The 24210-nt window shown below is 42.4% G+C and overlaps 1 protein-coding gene across 1 annotated transcript; it reads right to left on the bottom strand.

Moving 5' to 3' along the window:
* Positions 1-1486: 1486 nt before the first annotated feature.
* On the bottom strand, positions 1487-24132 carry LOC310853412 (fibulin-1-like). Its single transcript, XM_083757745.1, has 17 exons — positions 24006-24132; positions 23617-23725; positions 21771-21906; positions 21336-21477; positions 19616-19771; positions 19050-19136; positions 18668-18805; positions 17654-17791; positions 16416-16559; positions 15690-15812; positions 15074-15199; positions 14746-14865; positions 14236-14367; positions 12272-12395; positions 7557-7699; positions 2510-2644; positions 1487-1829 (listed from the first exon to the last, which is right to left on the bottom strand). Exons 1-17 carry the CDS (start codon positions 24052-24054, stop codon positions 1690-1692), a joined length of 2142 nt encoding a protein of 713 aa, XP_083613871.1. The 5' UTR covers positions 24055-24132; the 3' UTR covers positions 1487-1689.
* Positions 24133-24210: the final 78 nt, after the last annotated feature.

Below are 24210 nucleotides of genomic sequence, written 5' to 3'. Positions count from 1 at the left end.
TCCAAGTGTGTGCAAACTGCAAATGAACAAAACGGGACAAAACGTTTTTTAAGGTAACCACGCCAATGCAACTCATGAGTTGCAAGGAGTTGCATTGGTGTGGTTGACCTTAAAATCGTTTTTTTTTGTGTGGTTTGGGCTTAAGCTGGATAAAGGGCACCACAGTGACAAACTAGAACTGCACTCTGTCGAGTGCCTACTTGCGCGTTGCACACAAGTAGCCAGGCCATAAATGGACTACAAGTGAGCAAGCAGAGCGCACAAGTACTGTCCATATATTGGTTGGGTAACAGGTAACATATGTATATACATGTATGTAAGTCATTAAATACATTTAGTAATGTATTTAAGTTAATCTTTTTAATATCTGTACTTTACATCAGTATTCACTTTTTTTTCTAACCCCCTGGAAACCAAAGGGGTTTCATAAAAAGGGAATAAGAAAATGAGGTAGCTGGCAAGGGCTTCGGTCCCAAATACAAATCTAGGCAAATGACTAACCTTTTTCATTCACCTCAGAGTTACATGTAAGTTAACACTACTGTTTAACAAAAATTAACTGGCCCTTTTGTTGATTTGATTGCATTTCTATGCTGAAATGTCTAGGTGTTTCTAGAGTTGTTCTACAAGCAAGTCGGTGCATAGTACAACATTGTACATGTGCAATAAGATAAAAAATCACACCTGTGTGAAGTGAGGGGCGCTAATATATTAAAGTCTAACTCATGTTGCTATGATTAGGTGACGTAATGGTGATGTAAAACAAACAATGGCGTTTTTAAAACTAAAAACTAACTTTAAACCTGTATAGGAGGGCCCTCAAAAATAAAATGTACTTTTGAATATTTTAGTGTTTCTAAAAGTACTAGAGTGGTGCCCGTTGGGCACTGGCCTAATTGGAACGATGCAAGTTGGAAATGCATAACCCACCCAGTTATTAAGTCCCTTTTATGTCCATATATGGAGTTCTTTGTCAGGCATGCCCAAATATGGAATCTATGCAGATGTCAGAACATCATTGTGATGTCAGAACAGGCCAGCTCCATATATGGAGATCCAGGGGTGGTCAGGTGCTGTGATTATTGTCTGGATCCCGGGCAGAGGCTTTTGTGCTGGTTCTGGACAACCGGCAATCCGACAGACTCGACACCGAGCACTGCACTCCCTGAGTTACGTGGATTATAGACGTACGTATGTATGTATGTACATACATGATACATTGATACCGTAGAGATGAATACTGGAGAATTTTTTTAAGCAATTATTCTAGTACTTTACCTCGACTTAAACTTTGAATGGACTTTCACTTGTAGTTGAGTAAGATTTGAGCAGATGGAAAAGCTCACAACGTTTGCGACGTGTGACCATCAGCTATTTTCATTCAGAGTATATAGAGGCCCTGGACGACCCCAGTCAACTAAGGGGTTAAGTTAAGTGGTTAACACTTGAAGTGTTACATATCCAAAATGCTAATATAGGCCTATTGTTAAGATAAAATACTCACCCCACATATTTTATTTGTAATATCTCTAGCACAGTGTGTGCAATGGTTATGCTATTGTCAGGCAAAGATTTAAAGCTGCAATGCATACGTTTTATGTCCTTAAAACAATGTTTTAAAAGGGATTGCAGCTTTAAATTACCCACTATTCCATTTCCATAGTTGAACTCAGACAGAGCACCGGTCTCTCAGAACCAGAACTCTGAGATGAAGATGTGTATGACCACAATGTTACGATGAGACACAAGTCCTGATTTGATGTAATTCATGGAGACCTCCACCACCAGGTTGCTGGGCCCGACGATGGCTTTCGTCTGACGGACAACACCTGGGAGACGCCACAGATTAGGATTAGCATTGGTGGGAGATTGGAACATGCTTTGTTTGACACGTGTTTGCATGTATGTATTTCACAGAGTATGTATTTACTCGGTTTCACCGGCGAAGGAGCGCCGCCTGAAGGTGAATTGAGCCACGTGAGGCACTGCCGAGCGAGTTTAAGGCAAGCGAGCAGCCGTGGTGAACTCAAAGAAAACAAGCACTCATTTTTCAATCTGACTGGTTTTTCAATCGTACTGTAACATCTTTCTCTCTCTCTCTCTCTCTAGGGGCACTAGCCGGGTTTAATGTTTGTTTTTAGTTCAATGTTTGTTTTAAAAACGCCATTGACAATGAAGGGAAAATGTACGTCATCTTGTCCCTAACACAAACATTAAATGCCATTAACAATAAAGAGAATTACATTTGTTTTGTCACCATTTGTTTTACATCACCATTACATCACCTAATCATAGCAACATGAGTTAGAGTCTAACTCATGTTGCTATGATTAGGTGATGTAATGGTGTATTAAAAAGGGGCACTAATATATTAAAGTCTAACTGTTAGACTTTAATATATTAGTGCCCCTCACTTTTTAATACATTTAACACACAGTTACAGCAATAAAAACACACATTCCTTCACTAACTTTGTGTTTTTATTTAAATGTTTTAAATGAGCACTTACCCGTAATCATGTCATATTGGACGCGCTTCTCCACATCAAAAGAATGGTCACTGTCACGAGCAGTTATGTCAAAGAACACGTTAGTGGCTCCAGGAAGAGAGTTATTAGGAACCATCGTCCTCAGGAAAACAATATCTGTTAGAAAAAGAGGTTCAATGTTAAGTAATTGACCATTTAAGCATTGTGCTTACACAGTTAGATAAAGCCGTGGACAAGCCGATGGACAATTCTCCATTCATTGTCAATGGGAATTTAATGGGAATTTAAAGGGTAAGACCACTTTTTTTAAGGTTTGGGTTGTGTAGTTACTTTGCCATGATGCAACTCCAAATGTGGACAAGAAATAAAAAATAACTGCTCCAGTGATTAGAAATTGATAATTCAAAATTTGCTCCTCATTGACTTACATTGTAGCTAAAACGGCTCTCAAAGTCACTCTTTTAGTACGTAAACAAACACAAACAATGTTGATTCAGACAATATAGAGCATCACCAAAACTCATGCTGTTTTATTTTTTCATAAAAATGTTTTCTTCCTGTTGATTTGTCCATTTTATTGGGAAGAAAACCCGGACTGGATCCGTGGATCTGGATCCAGATCTTCAAATAGTAAAATCAACAGGAAGAAAACATTTTTATGAAAAAATAAAACAGCATGAGTTTTGGTGATGCTCTATATTGTCTGAATCAACTTTGTTTGTGTTTGTTTACATACTAAAAGAGTGACTTTGAGAGCTGTTTTAGATACAATGTAAGTCAATGAGGAGCATATTTTGAATTATCAATTTCTAATCACTGGAGCAGTTATTTTTTATTTCTTGTCCACATTTGGAGTTGCATCATGGCAAAGTAACTACACAACCCAAACCTCAAAAAAAGTGGTCTTACCCTTTAAGTTTGTGTTAGACGAAAATCTACACTAATAGCTGAATATAGGGGGTGTAATGATTTTAAGGGCGGCCATCTCTAAGGCTTCTAGGGCTCCATTTTCGTTCGATCTTTCTAAATACACTGTTTGGGGATTTAGCAGTGGGGAAGGGGTGTTCCCCGACTAAAGTTGGTATTTTGGTTATCCCTAAAACACCTCCGTTACCCGTTATATTATGCATAGGTGTGGTTTGGGCGTTACAATAATCAAACCAATCACCGGTCCACGTCCCATTGCCTTTAAGAGATCCCATATCCGTTGCCCGTTATGCCCAGTTCTATATTGCTTCATAGCCTTACGGTCTATAGCCCACCTGTAACTTATACCCGTAAGCCGTGCCAAATTAGTTTGGTAGAGCGGCGAGGGCTGCGCGCCTGCATGGAGATATCCTTGGAGTAAGTCTGCGTCATCTCTCCTTATTCTCCTATACGCATCTCTTTGTAATTTTCCTATAATCAGCTGAAGTGAGTGCCTTCCTTGTGTCCATTGTGTATATAATTGTATAGTCAAAGACTATGCGCGATTCCACACATTTGTTCGTTCAGTTTCATCATCCCATAGTGCAGCAAATGGCGTATAATCCAATTTACCGAATATCGTAGTTTACATAGTAAATACCAATAAATAGGAACATAATGTTAGTTCCATTGATTACAATTTACAATTTAGGCATTTAGCAGACGCTCTTAATCCAGAGCGACTTACATTAAGCAAGAACAAAAAGCATGGGAATACATCACAAAAAAGCATTTATCATGAAACATGCGTAAGCTAAGAAAGTAACAGTGGAATATCTATATTATGAGACTATACATATAAACTATATATATATACTACTATGCTATACATATGTACTATGGCGTGCTATGACTATATACAATGCAATTATAGTGCTGTCTACATAACATGCTATAAGTCTGTATCAAATGCTATCTAAGTCTACAGAAATGCTATCTAAGGGGGTAGGGTAAGTGCTATGGGCCATGATGGAATGGAGTCTGAAAAGGTGGGTTTTCAGACTACGGCGGAAGATTGGGAGTGATGCTGCAGTTCTGACTGCAATGGGATCCAAGACAGAACACAAATTAATAATGCTCTAAACAGGTAAGGTGGGCCGCAAACCTCTAAGGGATGTTCAAGTATGACATCAGTATGACATCAGTATGACATCAAAATAATGAAGTAATCTTCATTATGAGAAAGGTTTCAGCACAATGTTAAATCTGGCTGAAACGGCCCAGGCCGTAGTGTAACGGTCTGGGCACCGGACTGGTAATCCAGTCGCAGTGTGCCGCGGGTTCGACTCCCGGACCCGACACGGCCTTTACTGCATGTCATCCCCCCATCTCTCTCCCGTTTCCTGTCAGCCTACTGTCTGTCCCTTCAAAAATCAATAAAAGGCGTAAGCCGCAAAAAAATATCTTTAAAAAAAAAAAAAATCTGGCTGAAACTTTGCGCATACATTGAGATTGCTGATGTCATTGTATGGACATCATGACTGACATCATAGCGCATCAGTCTTTTGAGAACTACCTGAGGATCATGCCTCCATATTACTTGAAGTCTCTGAGGAATGCTCTGAAGATCATGGGAGCACCCAACAACCTGCTTGCTGACAGCAGGGGATGTGGCCTGAGTTGCAGTGTGGTCTCTCACCTCAAGAAACCCACGCAGCAGACCAAGATAGAGTATGACCGTCTGATCGCCTCCATCGACAAGAAGCCGCTCCCACATCCGGACATTGGATTGCGTCTGCGGGGAGGTAGCAGCACAGTAGAGGCTCCAGCACAACCCATGGATATTAACCCACAGGAGTTCCAGGCTCAATCTAACAAGAGTCTGAAGCCACATTTCTTCAAGAATCCCTATGACATCCCTCGTAGTCAGCTGCTGGAGCAGCTCCGTCGCATGAGGACAATCCTCCTAAACACAAGTGTCTGTAGCCTCAGAGGACAGGACAGGACAGAGGACAGGACAGGACAGGACCCAGAACAACTCCACAGCGTGCCAATAGCAGGAAACAATAAGGACTTCTCCGAAGCCGTTCCCCAGCCTTTGCAAGACGCATGTCCAGATCCCAAATGTGTTGGAAACCCATTCAAATCGGGCAAGAACGACCAAGAGGATGAGTTTGTGACCGGCCCTCAGAACAAGGGCAAGAGACGAATGGACAATAACATGCATCCCGGGGGGTCTAAGAAGCGATGCATGTCCCCTCTGCGCCAGGACAGGGCCTACACAGCTGGTGTGAAGAGCAATGACAGGTCACTAGAAGAATTCAAGATCAACCACTTCAGTAGTGAGAACCACTACAGCCCAGACGGCACCTCTGAGTTGGACCCAAGGACAGGAGCGGGGAACCCAGAACACCAGGAGAACCACATAGCAGCTGCACACCCCCAGGACTGCCAGAACAGGTTGGAGGGGGAGGGGGGAACGATGGGCATCTTGCCACAGGGCCGATCCCCTCACTATTCGTCACCCACAGTGAAGAACCAGGTGATCATGGAGAGTTTGGAGATGAACAACGAACTGAGTGCTCTCATCCTCCAGGAGATCAGAAAACCTGGCAGAGACTATAAGAAGATCTTCTATTTCCTGAAGCAGATCGAGGGCAGTATGGAGACCAAACTCGTCTTCCTTCAGAACATCATAAAAGAGGCGGCCAGGTTCAAGAAGACTTTTCTCGTCAAGGAACTAGAAAACTACTTGACGAAATTCAGATCCAGCTCCAACAACATGAACCATTTAGACGTGCTCTGAGATCCGAGTTGGATTGGTTTACACGAATAGATCACTTAAACTCGTAGTGATTTTGTAATGTAATACTTCTGTTTTCACTGGTTCTGAATCTGTATTATTCCTCATGTCTTGAACAATATGGAGTTTCAAAATATACAAATTTAAAACGGGTATAATTTTGAATGGGCTGCTGTATTCACTAGCATAATTGTAAAAGTGGAAAATGGTGCATTTATATAGGCACCTTTTACCTAAAGCACTATACAATTTACATACATTCACCAATTCACACACAAATTCAGAAGCTAGGCTTTAAGTGTCTTGTTCAGGGAAGCTGGTTCTTAACGGTGAAGGCACCCGACACTTTAGTAATGTAACATCCAAAACACTCAGTCATGACTCATGACTAATTCAGGGCCCTTAGCATCGCGACACAGCAGCCCCATATTTGTCCTCTAGATATAACTTGTACTGGAGTGGACACACCCCCACGCCACAAGTTAGGACCATGCACTGTGGCGTAAAGTTCCGCTGTTACAATAGGGCCCCAAATCTATACCTTACTTGTCTTTGTGACAAAGAGAGTGCCAAAAGAGAGTATGTTGAATACACACTGAACTATCACAACATCACAATATCACTTGTCTCCAGGCCAAAACAAAATCATTTTCCCCTCAAGTTAACTACATTAGTTTGAATGACAAAAATTAATACAAAAATGTGATATGTTATCTTTGTGGGTACAGTTGGAGTAACCACTTTAAGCCTGGAGTCTTAATTGAGACGCAATACGCATGTCATTATAGTTGTAAATCTTCAAATTGGCGAACAACTTTTAAAGAATTGTAGTGTGTCACATTTACAGTTTAGTTAAGGGAGTAGAAATTAAGTAGAGGTGGAGGGGATTTTGTGAATATTTTGGTCTTCCATTTGGTATCTGTAGGCCTACCGGTATTTATCTTTTTCTATAAGCTTAGAGTACTACAGTAGTACTAATGTTTAGTGGAAAAGTAATACATTTCAGACAGTATAAAACATGTAAAAGCTAAAAGTTGAGAAAAGGCAATGAAGTGGAAAGGTGGAAAAGGCAATGAAGGGCCATGTAAATGAGGCATTATGAGAAAAAAATAAAACACAAAGTAATACATTTCAAACAGTATAAAACATATAAAAGCTAAAAGTTGAGGAGGGACTAGGAAGGCCTAACTGTAGCGGGCACAAGACTTGTCTCGCTGCCAAGAGTTGCAAGATTAGTCCTTGACACTTGACAGTCCGTGTGTGTGTGTATGTACAAAATCAATGCATTATCCTTATTTTTCCCCTCTCCTTCCCTTTTTTGCCGGTTGTTAGTGTGGTGAAGTATAAAGGAGGTCTTACCCTCTGCGGCAGTGAAGTCTCTGTAGGTGGGCAGAGAGATGACGGTGTGTGTGATGAGACGAACAGGGTCTACAGCACAGCTGATGTCCCTGGGCTGACAGGCCTTCACACATCGTACACTGACCGAACCCACATTTCTCTGTCTAGGAGAGCAGAGGGACAAAACGGACAGAGGTGACTTACAAAGCTGCTTCAAACAGAGCAGTGCACCATTCAACTGAACGGTCACACAAAGAATTACACAGCATACACATAGATTTGTCACAAGTCTAACCATGACATTCTAAAACAAATACACGTGCTTCACCATTAATATGAAAGAAATGGCTTTTCACCAACACCACCACACGAAGGGGAGTTGCATAAGAACTCGACAACCCCTGAATAGCCCGATACACATCTATAGTTTATCAATGGATCGATCGCCAAACCATAGAGGCGTTTTAAAGAGGTTCCACTGAGGTGACGACGGGAGGGGAACAGGTCCTTGTAATTTGTAGGAAGCAGGTGGGTTCAAGTTGGTCTTTAAGCCTCAGGCCAAAAGCCACAGAAATGCTATCCATGGCATGGTGTGTTGCCACAGAGAAGAGTACAAAGAAAGGACTTGGTCATTCGAGGTGATCTGATGAGAAGAGTACTAGGGCTACTGCAGTGATTCTCAAACCTTAATTTGGCCATTTGATACCTTTTTCTTTTCTTTTTAATCTCTGGAACCCCAATCTACACTGTTAAATCCTCCGTGCATTTTACGTAAACCAAGGACTGAGAGAGAGAGAGGAGAGAAATGTGAAACAAGACAGCGATCAGATTTGAACTCTGGTCCTCACGCTCACAAGAAACGCATCCTCACTGTCAGGCTCAGGAGGAAACATGTCCAAAACATAGTTAGACAAAAATAAATAACATTTAGTCACAAGCTCTTGTTAATACTTTTCATTGGTTCAATATTGATCAAACTCTCTGACACATATAACCACTTGGTGTCCCTATTTTGGTGATGTGTTGTGATGTAGATCGGCTATTGTCAGCTCCTTTTTGCATGCCACTGTCATATGACAAAGTAAATGGGGCATTCATTTTTGAATAAAGAAAACATAAAATAAGAAATACACCTAATCAACTGTATCAGACATTCATGCGTTTTCAAGTAACACTGCAAACCAGACAACCCACAAGGAGCCTTTCTGCTGTTGGTGCTAGTCAGTCCAAACTGATGCCAGATATTTGGCTCTGATGCCAATCCCCACCTTGGAGGGACCTAGAGTCCTAGACCTAGACCACCGATTTATCAAATCTTCAATTTTTTTGAAGGTTTCTGAAAAAGTTTGGAATTGTTTGGCCTACAATGACATACATGCCCAAAATAGGAACACCATGTTGAAAGTGGTTGAAAAGATTGGGACACATCGACTTGCATAATTTGCCAATACCCTTCAAAGAAAATGTCTAAAAAAAAGGAAAATAACGGACAATATATCAGGCAGACTGATATATCGCTTGGGCTCCGGTGGTGGCCGGGTGCCCTTCAAAGGGCTGGAAAAGTGCTGTAGGGCTGCTGGTGTTTTGGTATCATTCACTGTATATTAACTGATATCAACCCAAGACCAACACCAAAAGCACCATCCATCCTGAGAGCTGTAGCGCTGGCGCACCACTAATTGAGACCCCGTCCTGGCCCGGGGCCGCCCCGGGGCCCCAGGTTCCCATAAATAAGTGCCATGCTTATTTTTCTTTGCTCTTCGCTAAAGTGGGACATCCTGAATTCCATGGTAGAGTCAGGTCTGGCACATGGAGGGTAAAGGAAATAACTGCATTTGCCAATATTAATGACCACAGAGTATAGGAAAACTGCATTGGCAATACTTAGTGTGCATGATATGAGCGTGAATGAGGGAATTATCTTTGAAAAGCAGTCGTTTGTGTATCACATCCATTTTAATTGAAGACACATATAATACAAACGTACAAAAAGACCTGCTGCTGTACAGACATGAGGTAGATTGAGCAGGCATGATCATTATCAATCAATCACTGCCTTTGAACAAGTCTTGTAATCGCTAATACAGGCATGATCTCAAAAACAGCTAAAGATCCCCACCTAGTGGTAAGAAAAAGTCAAAGCATCACTAGTATGTTATAATATAACATACATATGTTATAATATAACATACTAGTAACAGTTATATCATAAAATAAATTAAATAATAAAAGGAAAAGCTGGAAGACACAAAGAAAAGATAATAGACCTGTTTCGTTATAATAACGCTTATGGCACAAACAAACAATGGTGGCTGATTCAGGGAACAAAAACTTTCAGTGTCAGGAAAGATTCACCCCTATGGTCTACCTTAACTTATCATGCACAGTCCCTTAGGCTCAGGTCAGTTTTATACTGTCAGTACACCCTGACTCTATAGTGCATAATTATACGATAGTATCTTCAGTGTTAATTTATCCATTTGTAAGATAGTGTAAGTGTACAAATGTACCAAGTGTACTAATGTGACCACAAGGACCATCTTGTACACATCTGTACACCCCCAGAGGTCAATTACAGCTGAATGGGTAACTTCTATGTTCTATACCCAGAACATGCGTCCCCCGTGTGAGAGACCAGATTTCTACTGCTCAGCCAAGAGACAGTCGCTGCTTGGCGTTGGGGAGAGCTTCAGTTCAAGTACATGACACCAGGGCCAAAAAGTATTCTTGAAAAAGTAAGGTAGACCACCTCCAAGCACTGCAGAATGATGTGCCTGCTAGTTATATTGTGTTAACAATAACATACATCAAATTTCATTTCATTCATTCAAATAAGTTCTGGGTTTGCCGCTTTAATGCGTCAGATTTCACTGTATCCAGTCACTATGCAAAGTTCACCCATACTAGACATCTATGGGACCCGGCCACGCCAGGCTAGACATCTATGGGACCTATCTATGGGATCTATCTAGACGTCTATGGGACCCGGCCACGCCATACTAGACATCTATGGGGCCCGGCCACGCCAGGCGGAGGGGCTGCTCATGGGTGACGAACACGGCAATTTTGGCCATGTAGAGGTGTGTCTTCCCGTAGCGTACCAGCCTCATCTCCACGGTCAGAAAGTAGTCCCTGGGCCCGCTCGGGGAGCGTCGCAGCGAGATCACTCCGCCGTGGGCCTGCCTCTGTGTGCCAAAGTATCCGTCCTCGTCCCCGGACACGATGCTCAGCAGCATGCTGTCCCCCGGCACGGAGTTGGAGGGCCCCATGCGGAAGACGTCGGCGGGGACGGGGGCTTCGGAGGGGACGGTGACGGTGTAGAAGGAGATCCTCAGGGGCAGCGAAAGACACGCCGTGGGATCCCGCGTGAACTCACACGTTACGCGTTCGCAACGGCTGAAAGGGAGAAACGCAGGGGATGGGTACACGGGCGATGAGGGGGCAGAAACCACGGCACATACGGATCAACGAGGGAGGAAGACAAGACTGGAAGCCAATGGGTGTGAAGAGTAAGATAGAGAAAGATAGGGAGTTCGAGAGTACAAGGGAGACTGGCGTTTCTTGGTCGCTCTGGTTCCTATAGGTGAGATCTCCATGGGTTATTCGTTTAATAAGAGATCAAAGGGCACACCTAGGTGTGGAGAAAGTGAGATGCATCATACCAATTACATGAGCCCTGTCATAATATTCCACGAAAATAAGCATTCGCCAAGACAGTGGCCAGACAGTGACCTTGTGGTAGACAGTGTCCGCCCTGAAACTGGGAGGTCGGGGTTCGATCCCCGGCCGGGTCATACCAAAATGGGACCCAATGCCTCCCTGCTTGGCACTCAGCATCAATGGGTTGGATTGGGGGGTCAAATCAACTAATCAAAATGTATGATTCCCAAGCGCGGCACGGCTGCAGCTCACCGCTCCAAGAGAGGGTTGTCCTGATCGGACCGGGAGATCGGAAATCGGCTCCGATCACATGATTTTCAAAAGATCCGATTTTTTATTGTCTAATGTAAATCTCAAAGAAAGTCAAAACGGTTGTGTTTATGCAAATTGTTTTCCTTCTGGTCCCAAGTGAGAGATCATCAAACAAAGACACTCAGAGGCGTGAAAGACACCTATGATGAAAACATGCAACCCCCGCTATGCATGATGGCATAGGTGTCTGAGAGATACTCTTTAAGAGTTTTAACTTGACTTCAGTTCTATAAGCTGTAGAACTATATTCACTCTAATTAACCAATACATGGTTATTTTGCTATGATTCCATGCTTTCGTAGAAAGAAAGAAAATACACAATGACAGTCATTCTAATAAAAGTATAGTCACATTTTGCCTTTCAATAATTGAAAGGCAACACAACAGACTACACTAGAGTGACATACATTAGGATATTTGCTATTGTGATATGGCAGTGTTATATAAAAATATAAAGATCAGATCGGGAAAGATCGCTATCGTTATGTCTCAAAATGAAATGATTGTAATCGGATCGGGACATCCCTAGTCAAATGCGGAGAACACATTTCACTGCGGTAACGTGTGACAAATCGTACGACTTTGACTTTAAAGAATAAGCAGAGTGTTGCGACATATTGTCAGCTTGTAGATCGGCTATTTTCGTCGAAGCGATTTGGAGCAGAGGGGAAAAGGAGCAGACCAAGTACAGTGCTGTGATGGTCAACTGAAGTACCGGTATACACTGTTTAAGTAATTAATTGATTAAAATGATCAGCTCTTACCCCTCTGAGGCACGTTTGAAGTTGTGCGGGCAGTCGAAGGACAAACAACGGAATCCTCCCTGGATGTTGAAACAGCTCTCCGTGACAGAGCAGGAGTTGGTTCCTGTGGCACACTCATCAATGTCTGAAAAAAAACATAATCATTATGGAATAATTATTACATGGCTTGGTTGAATGCTTGATTCTGATTGGTCAATCGCTGAATTATCTAGGTCTGTTATGTCCAGATAATGACCGCTCCTCTCTATAATAGACCGCTGCCTAATCAAACCCTCTGAGCACCAGCTGCGCCCGCTTGATTTAGCCTACTGCTGTTTCCAACATGACAGCCGTGTAAACACACACACACACACACGCACACACACACACACACACACACACACACACACACACACACACACACACACACACACACACACACACACACGCACACACACACACACACACACACACATTTACAGCTAAACATTGCTCTCAAAACTGTTTTTGAAAACATTTTAGCGAGAAATAGACAAAGCAGTGCCCGAAAATGGATTATATTTGATCAACTCACTTCAACTCACTTCCTTGTTTTGTTGTGTTTTGGGTCAATTTATTAATTTATGTTAGGTAGCCATGTAATAAGCAGGATAATATCTGGCTAGGTGGTCATTGTCGGGATATAATTCACCTTTGGATAATTCACCTTCAGGCGATCTCCCGGCAATGACCACCTAGCCAGATATTATCCCTTACATAATGGGGTCATAATGTAACAGGTTGAGTGAAACATTGTTGTCTCCAGTCAGTTCAATTACCAAAACAGCTGGGATCAATTATGAAGAAACTTCCAGGAGAAAGACAAAGAAAGAATCCAAAAGCTCTGTTAGTGAGCCCTTCAGGCAGTGCTGCTTTTTCTTTTCTTTTTAAAGTTATAATTATTATTTTAGATAGGAGTGCAGACTGCAGAGGGACAGTAAACCAATGGCAAGACAAGACAGCGGTTGGATTCAAACCGAGGTCTCATCCTCGCACTCACAAGCAGCCACCAGACATCCCCCATGTAAAAATGGAAATCCAGCAAGTAGTTTCCAAGCTAAGTGGTGGTTCCTTTGGGGTATTGTTTGGCACAAAAAGATGTGAAAGTTATCCTCTGCATTTTACCCATCATAACTATTAGGAGCAGTGGGCAACGCCTGGAGAGCATTTAGGGGTTAAGTGTCTTGCTCAAGGACACTTTGACACATGGGACAAGGGAACCTCTGATTCCCATATACAGTCACTCTACCAATTCAGCTATGGCCCCCCTGTGGAGGACAGAGCATGCTCATCATCCGTAAAGCCCTGCCACTAGCAGGTTATCGAAACGATCAAATTGAGGTGCCTGGTGGATCAGCCCATAGAAAAGATACATGCCTCATTGGCCGCTGCAGTTAATTGGAGCGACGTGTCTCCAATGAAGGCAGGAAGTCAAGCGGAAGTGAGTGCCGAAGGCATTTCTTTCCCCTTTTCCCCCCATTTTTTTCTGTTTTTTTTCCCTACATTTATATGTCTATGGATCAGCCGGTTGCTGACAGACGAGACCACATGCTCCCTTTCCCACATTCCCTTCACGTCTCCCTTCTATTATAATACTCTGCCCTTCGCTTTCTTATCTCCCGCCCCAGACCTTTATATCTACATAAAAAGCTAAACAAAATTTAATAAATATAAATCAACACAAAACAAGGTGGGATTTTCAGATTCAAATATACTCACAATCTTACTGCATCTGCTCAGACAACTGTTACATGCATTTGACGGCCAATAATAACAAAAGCTGGCATTGTGTGAAAACAGCTTAATCATTAGGGTAATAGTAGAACCCAGAGAACCAAATGGACACATACTGTAAGTGTCCATGTTGTTCCATTTGTACACTCAGTTAAATTGACACACAGGAATAGGATAGTGAAGATGTGTTCAGATAATGGTTATTCCTTCACCTTGACATGAGCGTCCGTTGGTAGACAGTGTGTAGCCCGTTGGGGGACAGGTACAGAAGAAACTCCCAGGGGCGTTGACACAGCGGTAGGAACACACATGGCCTCCAGTCGGCAGGGCGCACTCATCAATGTCTGACAACAGAGGAGAAGAACACTGGTTGAAAAGACGCAGATAAAAGGCAGAACACTGCGTTGAAGAAGGAAAAGGGGTGGCGGTGGCTCAGGGGTAGAGTGGCTGGATGGGAACCGCAAGGTTGCCAGTTCGAACGAGTTAGTGTCGAAGTGTCCTTGAGCAAGACACTGAACCCCTAATTGCTCCCGATGTGCAGGTTGGTGCCTTGCATGGTTTCCTCTGGCATCGGTGTATGAATGTGTGCGTGAATGGGTGAATGTAATGCAAAATCTATGTAAAGCGCCTTGGATAAAGGCGCTATATAAAATGCACCATTTACCATTTAAAATCCACACGCTTCTTTGACGTCGCAGGGTGGCTGCGCTCCAGAAACATACCTTCACACGTGATTCCGTCATTGTCACTCAGCTGGAAGCCACGACGACAGTAGCACTGGTAGGAGCCGTAGACGTTGGCACACTCCTGGGTGCACGGGCTGTCCTCGCACTCGTTTATGTCTGGACGACGACAAAACAAATGCACATAGCACAATGTCACTACAATGTCTATGCAACTTTGCCTTTGTTTAAACTTTGAATAGCTACAAAGCACTTAAAACCTATTTACTTAGTTGACTGGGGGAGGGGGGGGGGGACTTTCACTACTTGTTGTACAACAAAGTATATAGGGCTGAAGTGATGAAGGCCAGCCCAGGAGTGTGTTTACCGTTACAGTTCCTTCCATCATTTGACAGTTTGAAGCCTGTGGTACAGCTACAATGGTAGGACCCCTCCGTGTTGTCACACTTGTGGGCACAGAGTCGTCCTGGATAATGCCGGCACTCGTTGATATCTGGAGCACATAATATAGCAGTTAACAGCAGTCGTTACAGATACTAGATAGAAACATAATACTAATAAAATAAGTCCCGACGGCCCCAAATGAAAAGAAGGAAAAAGAAAAGAAAAAGATGAAATCCAGAATTATGGATTATACTAATGAATGAATTCCATTTATTATATTTACCATTTGAGCACATTTCAATGATGCGGTTATGTACTCAAATGGTAACTATTAAATGCTTATAATTGGGTCCATATTTATAACATAATGCAATGTGTTTAATCAGTGACCCATCAGTGACCCATCAGTGATCCATTAAATTAGCAGGTTAATTTAATGGATAATTCACTATCAGAGTTAAATTAACACACATTTTACAGTGTAACATCAGGCTAAGACCTAACCTGACTCCGCCAGATGGGGGCAGTAACAAATGTGAAGCAAGCGTCTCTTTCATCTGGCGGAGTCAGGTTAAAGTAAATATTAATGTAATGATGACCTTCACAGTGCTTCATGTTGCTGTTGAAGATGAATCCGGCTCTACATTCACAGCGGTACGTCCCTACGAGGTTCACACAGCCATGGCCCCCACACGCGTCACCTACACGACACTCATCTACGTCTAAAGAGAGACAAGGAATGAGGACGCGATAGAGGGAAGCCAGCGAGAGAAAGACAAGGAGACGGACATCAATTTGATTACTTCATTACTGTATTGTACTGACTCGACAGACAGACAGACAGACAGACAGACAGACAGACAGACAGACAGACAGACAGACAGACAGACAGACAGACAGACAGACAGACAGACAGACAGACAGACAGACAGACAGACAGACAGACAGACAGACAGACAGACAGACAGACAGACTGGATCAGGCTTTCCACAGCAACCCCACAACACAGCAGGCAATGTGCTGGAAGTGCAGACAGCAGAGCAGAAGCTCTCAATGTTTTAACCATAATACAACTAAACACAAATCTCACTGGAATTGGATTGCAATACTTTACAATGTCATCATTAAAAAAAACAAATGAAACCCCAGAATTAAATATGACATTATTTAGTAGTTTATCTATTAATTGTTTGATTTATTTAATCTATTTTTTATATAGATTTCTTTCTTATGGGGTCTGGGGTGACGAGTGGTAGTTGAATCATAACATAATAATAATAACAAGATGAAGTAATAAAATGATTAATGTTCATGACAGCAGCTACCTTCACAGCGCGTTCCATCCTGGATCAGCCGATATCCACGACCACAGGTGACGGTGTTTCTGAGACAGGTGTATGACCCCACCGTGTTGATGCACGTCTGGCCGGCCCGGCACGGACTGGTCTGAGACACACACTCGTTCATGTCTGTCAGCAGTGGTGGGGGAAAAGTATTTTTTTATTTTTGTTTTAGTCAATTCAATTCAAAGGGCTTTATTGGCATGAGAAAACATACGTTTACATTGCCAAAGCAGAAAGAACAATACAACAATACAGCAATACAATCAATACAAAAATTATGTACATTTGAAGGTCAGAATCTTCAATAGATCAAATTCTATGTACCCAGGTCACTCGATGCAGGTATAGTGCAGGAATATACACAATGCTTAGTCTTTAGGGTGGTTGTGTTCCATTTGATATCCTTCTCCTATCACAGCAACTCACAAATCTTGCTGCTGTGTTTGCACATTGTTGTACTTCGCCCAGCAGATATGGGATTTTTTTGTCGTTGGTCATGTTTTCAAAATCTCTGTGTGTGGTTGTAATCAGTGGGAAGTATGTGTCTCTGATGTCTTGGTATAATGGACAGATGGTTAGGAAGTGTAGCTCGGTTTCCACTTCATTTTGTGTGCAGTGAGTGCATAGTCTGTCTTCTCTCGGGATACACGTCTGCCTATGACGGCCTTTCTCGATCGCGAGACTGTGCTCACTGAGTCTGTACCTAGTTAAGATTTTTCTTTGTTTTGGGTCGGTCACGGTGCTCAGGTATTCTTTAGTCATAGTCTCTTGAATAGTTTTGTAGTTTTAGTCACATTTTCGTCACCTGGATTCTTTTGTGTGTTTTCTAGTTTAAGTCGACTACATATCATATTATGCATTTACAATTATGTTCTCCAAAGTCCTGAAAACGTTACAGAACTTCCCTGAACAATAGCATGCAACCAATGCTCGTGAATAACAGAATAAGACACACACAGACCCTATCATAGATTACTAGTCCTCTTGCAGAGCCACAGCATAGAAATATTCACAAAATGTGAAAAATATATTAGCCTATGGCAACGTACCTAGGAAATTTGGTGCTGATCGTGCAGTGATGTTTAAGATTAGCAGCAGACACAGGCAGACATTATGATTAACATGGGGCTAAAGCATAATCTCCCCCCTGCCTTGGGCCTGGTAGAGATGATATAATACTGGATTTCTTGGGGGTACATAACGTGTGACACCAAACTCACCGATACAGCTGCCAATTGCATCCTGAATGAAGCCGTCTCCACAGCTCTCCTTAGGGTGACAACGGAACGAGCCTGGTGTGTTTTTGCATGCAAAGATCGCTCCGCAGTAATGAGTCCCCAATGCACACTCATCAATGTCTGCTCAGACGCACACAGACAGACATCGGGAAGAAGAGGAAGATCCAAGACATTAGAAATAATTCACATAAATTGTATTCCGTTGACTTTTTATGCAGTTGTACTTTTCCAATGTGTATTTTATGAAAGGTGGAACTAACTAACGCGACACTGTACACATCTTTACCAGCTAAATGACAATGGGTAACTCTTTCCATGATGCCCATAAAAGACCAAATAAAACACAAGCACAAAACACAAGCACAATAAGTGAATGATAGTAAGGTGGCCATTATTGGAAAATAACCCCCAAAAGCTTATTCTGTTTATGTTTATTGAGAACGACTGTTATCTGTTATGGTGTGTTCTAAAGAACACATGCTAAATTATAAATCCTCATTCAAGGACTTGGATCAACTTGTTTTCAGATTTCTGATCCGGTTTAGAGTGAATCAGTGGATACAGATGTAGTCTATGCTCTAAATAATTCCCTCTGAAACCAGGAGCACCATTGTGGTAGAGGACCTACCCAATAAACCTTTAGATTATTTGAACATTTCTTGGTAAACTTTGTTTGATAGTCCATGTTTCATTCCAATTCGTCACAACTGCCGATACTGGGCAACTCGATTCTGCATTCATGTGGGGGAGCAATAAGATATGGATATAAGTTGGGGAATTCATGACCTAAACCAGGTCACACTAGTCAGTTCGGAACAGAAAACTGTCTTTCTGCAGTGTGGAAAGCCTAGTGAATGATGCGACATATCTACACAGGTTTCCCGAAAATAGACAATCATCAAGCTCACAACGCATCGCGATTCGATGCGTTGTGAGCCGGTAGATCTGCTATTTCTGGCGAGCAGTTCAGAACGGACGTCTGGGCAGCGAGACTACCTTGACATTGGTTGTCGTCAGTGAGCTGGTAGCCGGTCCCGCAGCTGATCTTCCTCTGACAGCGGAACGAACCCAGTGTATTGATGCACACCTGACCCAGGACACAGATATGACCGGCGCTCAGACACTCATTCAGATCTGTGGAGAGAAACATGGACGGAGGACAATGTAGTGTGACCTACTGTAAGTCAAGGCAAGAGCGTCAATATCTAAGTGGTCACGCATATTGTGGTTATTCGTGCAACTGTAGGAGTTAACTGTGACAAAGGCACTAGAATACACAGGGAATTGGGCACTAGCACAACAACCAAATTGGACCTAAAAGAAGTAGGGGAAAATAAAGATTTGTATGATTGAATTCTTGCGTGAGTTGCGCATTTACCGTCACAGGTCACCCTGTCTGCTTTCAGCCGATAGCCGTCGCGGCAAGCACACACACCTTTCACACAGAGCTGGGAACAATTGTGTGCTGCAAAGAAACAATCAACACATCACCTCACAACGTCATAACATTCTATTATGTAACCTTTATTTAACCAGTAAAAAATACTGTGAGAGTACGTCTCTTTTGCAAGTATGCACTGAACCAATGCACAGGAATAGGTTTCATGCATAAAAATAAACAATACAAGACAAAACAAACACACATACTGACTATCTCAACGTGGGATCCAGGGACCACCTGGGGTCATTGAGGATGTTTCACCAAATGGACACTTATTGGTCTGTAACTCAGAGAGTTTACCCTTAAGGGTCCATTTGGTTCCATTTGTACAGGAAAAGGAGAATAACTGTACTGTCACATGAGGCACAGATACTTGACTTGATGAGAGAAAACCTAGCAGGGTGTGTTGTTGCACAAGGCTATAGTTGTCTAAGCCTCTTAGGAGGACACATTAGCAGGAGCCAGGAGGGAGATTAAATAATTATGTTATGAAGGTGTCAAACCTTGACAGAAGTCCTTTTCCTTCTCTGTTATTGTGGTCACATCACTTGAGGTGACATTGCTTGAAGTGGCATCGCTTGAGGTGGCATTGCTTGAAGTGGTGTCGCTTGAGGTGGCACCAACACCTGAAGAAGTTATATCTGTAGTTGTCACTGGAGCTGTGAACGAAATACAATTAAATACAGCATTTCTAAAATACAGCTATGATAGCATCCACCAAACAGCATACTGTCCAAACTCCCCACTTAGCTAAAGACAACGTCTCCTGCAGTCCAGGTTCACAGGGAGCCACAGGTCATTTGGCAGTCAAATGCAGTTTCCATCTGTTCCTTCGTTTTTATGTGTGCAATACATGTTTTTAGATATTTTAAAGTGCCAGTGATGTCATGGACACTGGTCTCACTTCCTTCCTGAACTACATGTTGTGTCAGTAAGACAGCCCTTTCCCTTTCCACAACTTTGAGTTTCATGTAAAGAAGGTCACCCAGTCTTGTTTTGACCACTTACGTAATATCTCTAAGACCTAGAAATAATTATTCATGCTTTTATCTCTTCCCGCCTCGACTACTCTAATGGACTATATACTTCCCTCACCACTTCATCTATTCATCAATTACAGTGAATACAGAACACAGCTGCCAGGATTCTTACAAACACTGACCGCAGATCACATATCACACCGGTGCTCGCTTCATTGGTTACCCATCAAATCCAGAATCAACTTCAAAATGATTTTAACCTCATATAAGGCATTACATGGGCTGGCCCCACTCTATATCTCAGATCTTCTGCTTCCAAAACCTAATGTAAGATCACTCCGGTCTTCAGATATGGGCCTTTCTAAAATTCCTGCGACTAAAATGGAATATATTGGGTGACCGGGCATTTGCAGTAGCTGCTCACACACTGTGGAATACCCTCCACTTTTCTATAAAGAATGCAGAGTCTGTTGACATTTTTAAGAATTTGCTGAAAACATAGTATTTATTTCGTTTGCATTTTGGGCTGTGAAATGTCTACCTGAACTATTTGTGCAGGTCAATGTTTTGCTTTTCTTCTTGTCGTGTTATTAATCTTGTGTTTTAATCTGATGTACTTACTTACTAAATGCCTAAATTTGTAATTTGTTATTGTTTCACAGTTTCACTAAATACATGTGATGGTGCTATGGTTCACAAATGTCTTCTGTGCCAAAAGGTTTAAGCCACAACAAAGCACCACTTGGTCTTACGTGAGTCACCATTTGCCAAGGTGTGTATTGAGCTGACACTGTTGAATATCCTTTGCCCCTGAAGACAATACATGCCTTCAGTAGGTCTCACACTTGCTGTAGAAGCTGTACAAGCTCGCAGGGCGGCACGAAGTGTAAGCTGCTGTGATCTGCTATTTTCAAATAGCCAACTCTGAAATCTAAAATAACACAGATGCTTTCCCAGTTTTAATGCATGAGTTAAGTCCGATTTAATAGTGAGCGCATAACAACGCACTGCGTTTGTAGAGCTGCTATTTTCACTATTTGTTACAGTTTCGTTTTCCTGAAATTCTTTTGAATAATATGATGCTAATGTTCTAAATGGCATGTACTATATATACATACCTGCTTTCACAAAGGCTATCTGTAAACGGTATACATCTTCCTGTTCTCTATCTCTTGGCTCTCACTCTACCTTTGTAGGCGTTTAGGCGACACAGCAGGGGGCATCATTTTGGGGTGGGTGTTACCTTGCTTGGCTTCCTCTGTGCTGTTTTTCCCGCAGCAGGTTTCAGCCGCGTGTGAACACTGTTTCCCCAGCGACAGACCTAGGTCACAGCTCTGACCCCGGCCCAATGCCATTAGCCCCAGCATGCAACAGTCGCAACACGTCTACAGGACAGACAGACAGAGACAAGGAAGGAAACTCAAATTAATAAGAAATCATCTCATTTTCTGATCTTAAAAGTGATGAAAGTAAATATTTAAATGTAGAATGTATGAATGATGTGGCTGGTGTGAGTTAACAATTATACACATGCTGCCATGTTTACTGCACGCTAGACTGCTTCGGTAAGATCATTATGACAGTTGAGTTGCACACTAAAGAGCAGACTGAATTATTTTGTTCTGTTGAAACTAATGTGTATAAAAGTGCAGTGTTTTCCAGGCTATAGAATCCCCACCTTGGAGACGCGTGTTTCCCAGGGCACTCCTTGAAAGAAGGGCCTCTCGCAGGCCTTCTGTTCTTTGGCCATGTCCATGCCACTGCTGCAGAGACGGTCTATAACCACCACTGCGCAGCACTGCTCCTGTGCTATCCTGCAACGGTCACGGCAGAAGGTTTAGCACGGAAACCGGTGTTCATTTCATCAACTAAAACTATGACGAAAAATGTCTGTCGACTACCTTTTTTCACTGACTAAACTAAATAAAAACTAAGCTATGATGACTACAACTAAGACTAAATAAACCGAGCAAATGTCTTCAAAATCCTGACAGTTTTCTGAAAATCCTTATGTTTCTGTATCAGTGGTGCTCAATATTTCAATATGTCAAGGTAAGGACCCCAAAAACTATATGTAATTGGCCGCTGCCCCCAATCTGAAAATATGTTGTTCCAGGAACCTCCCCAGAAGCAAAGATTTGAGTTAAAATGTTCACTCTGTAATAATATATTCAAAGATTTGAGGCACATGTCACATGCTGGCTTGTGACATGGAGAGAGATATGTATTTAATTGTATACTATATATATTGTCGTTGTCGGACCTTGTATGTTCAAAATTGTAATTGTATTATATTCAATAAATATATTCCATCCAAGAGTTGTCCTGACTGAACTAATGTACTTATTATATGGTCACAATCTCTTATTAATACTTGGTAATTACCGTAGTTGGATATTTATAAAACCCACAGACAGACTTAATCACTTACAACTATAAGCCTGTCATTCTATTATATATGATTTACACACACACACACACACGCACACACACACACACACACACACACACACACACACACACACACACACACACACACACACACACACACCACACCGACACACACAGAGTATATCTTTCGTTCCCTCACCCAACAACACCTCATTCCTGTCTCCACGCTGCACATGTCTCCCCACCAGCGTCCATATGTTATCCAGGTGTTACGGTACTCTACTCAGCATCAATCACCACCTCTGTGTTCTTATAGAGTCAGACAGGGGCCCTTTGGTGTTAAAATGCTCCAGGGGGGGCACTTAACTCCTTGTACTTGCTATGTAGTTAGTTAGTTAGTATGTGTAAATCCTCCCCTTTAGCGAGGACAGGTGGTGGGCTCAGGTTGAGACCGAGGGCGAGGACTGAGTGTGGAATGATGAGCGGCCTTCAGCCCCCAAGGGTATTTCCTGCTTTTAAAGATGTCATCACCAACTCACACATGCACGCACGCACCCACGCACGCACACACACACACACACAAAGGTTTAAACCTCTACAAACCACTGGGCTGTGATTTCTTGTCGTGTACTTACTGCTTAAGTACGGAAGTGAACCCTTATATAGCATGCTGGAGATGGGGGACACACAGACACGCAGCAAAGGTCGTCAGGATCGGGACTCGAACGCGTCGACACGCTTACCAGCCTTGGTGCCTGGACCGCTCAGCCGGCTCAGGCCAAAACTTCAGAATATTTTAACAACGTACATCTTGTATGGGGGTCCCCTGGCACAAAATATTTTCAGATAGGGGTCCATGGTCAATCAAGCCCTTATAGGACTTTTTGTGTTATCCCTTTAACAATCATTGAAAACTATACCTCTGTACAAATTGCACACTGTTAAATGTGTTAATAATGTGTGCAATCAATCAATCAATATTAAATTGGGAGTCCTTGACATGAAAATGTTTGAGAACCACTGGCATATTATATTACATAGCCCAGTAAAATAATTTGACAAGGGGCCTCCCCACACAATAAGGCCCCAGGCCCGTGGGGGAGAAGGTAAGGTGGAACCAGGTGTTTGCTGACCTGCAGATATGCGAAGAGGAGAACAGGGGCATGATTGCACAGTCATGTCCTCCCAAAGCCCGTTCCCTCCCATCCTCACAGCACTCCTTTAATGTTGGCTCCTGGAACTCTGCAAATATGTGAGGATATGGGATACCAATTACCAACTAGGATAACAGTTGGAGCCTAATAACAATAACACACTTACTACTATAATAACACAATGATTGTGTTAATGAGTACAATGAGTAGCCTTTTAGAAATCATCATTTTCTCAAATAAAAATTAATTCGATTTTTTTCCCCCACTAGTTGGAAACACAAAGGTACAATTCTAGGCAATTTGCGCAATGGCTAATGGCTTGTGAAATATAAAATGCATAATTATTTACGAACATCTCACAACGTTACCTTGTCCGCGCACAACAAGTCCAAAAAAACATAATATCCAAAGTTCCATTTAAACTAGTGTTGTGTTGTCTGTCTGTCCACTCCGTCGGTGTTGGATAGTTTTTTTGGACGCTCCGTTGTGTGGGATCCTCTCTGAGCCGCTCAGTCATTAACAGGAGGTGGAGACACACACACACACACACACTGACTGACTGACTATAGTGAC

The sequence above is a fragment of the Protomyctophum parallelum genome (genome assembly GCF_964188405.1).
Source record: "Protomyctophum parallelum genome assembly, chromosome: 22".
NCBI classification, from domain to species: Eukaryota; Metazoa; Chordata; class Actinopteri; order Myctophiformes; family Myctophidae; genus Protomyctophum; species Protomyctophum parallelum.
This window is presented reverse-complemented; position numbering and strand designations above follow the sequence as displayed.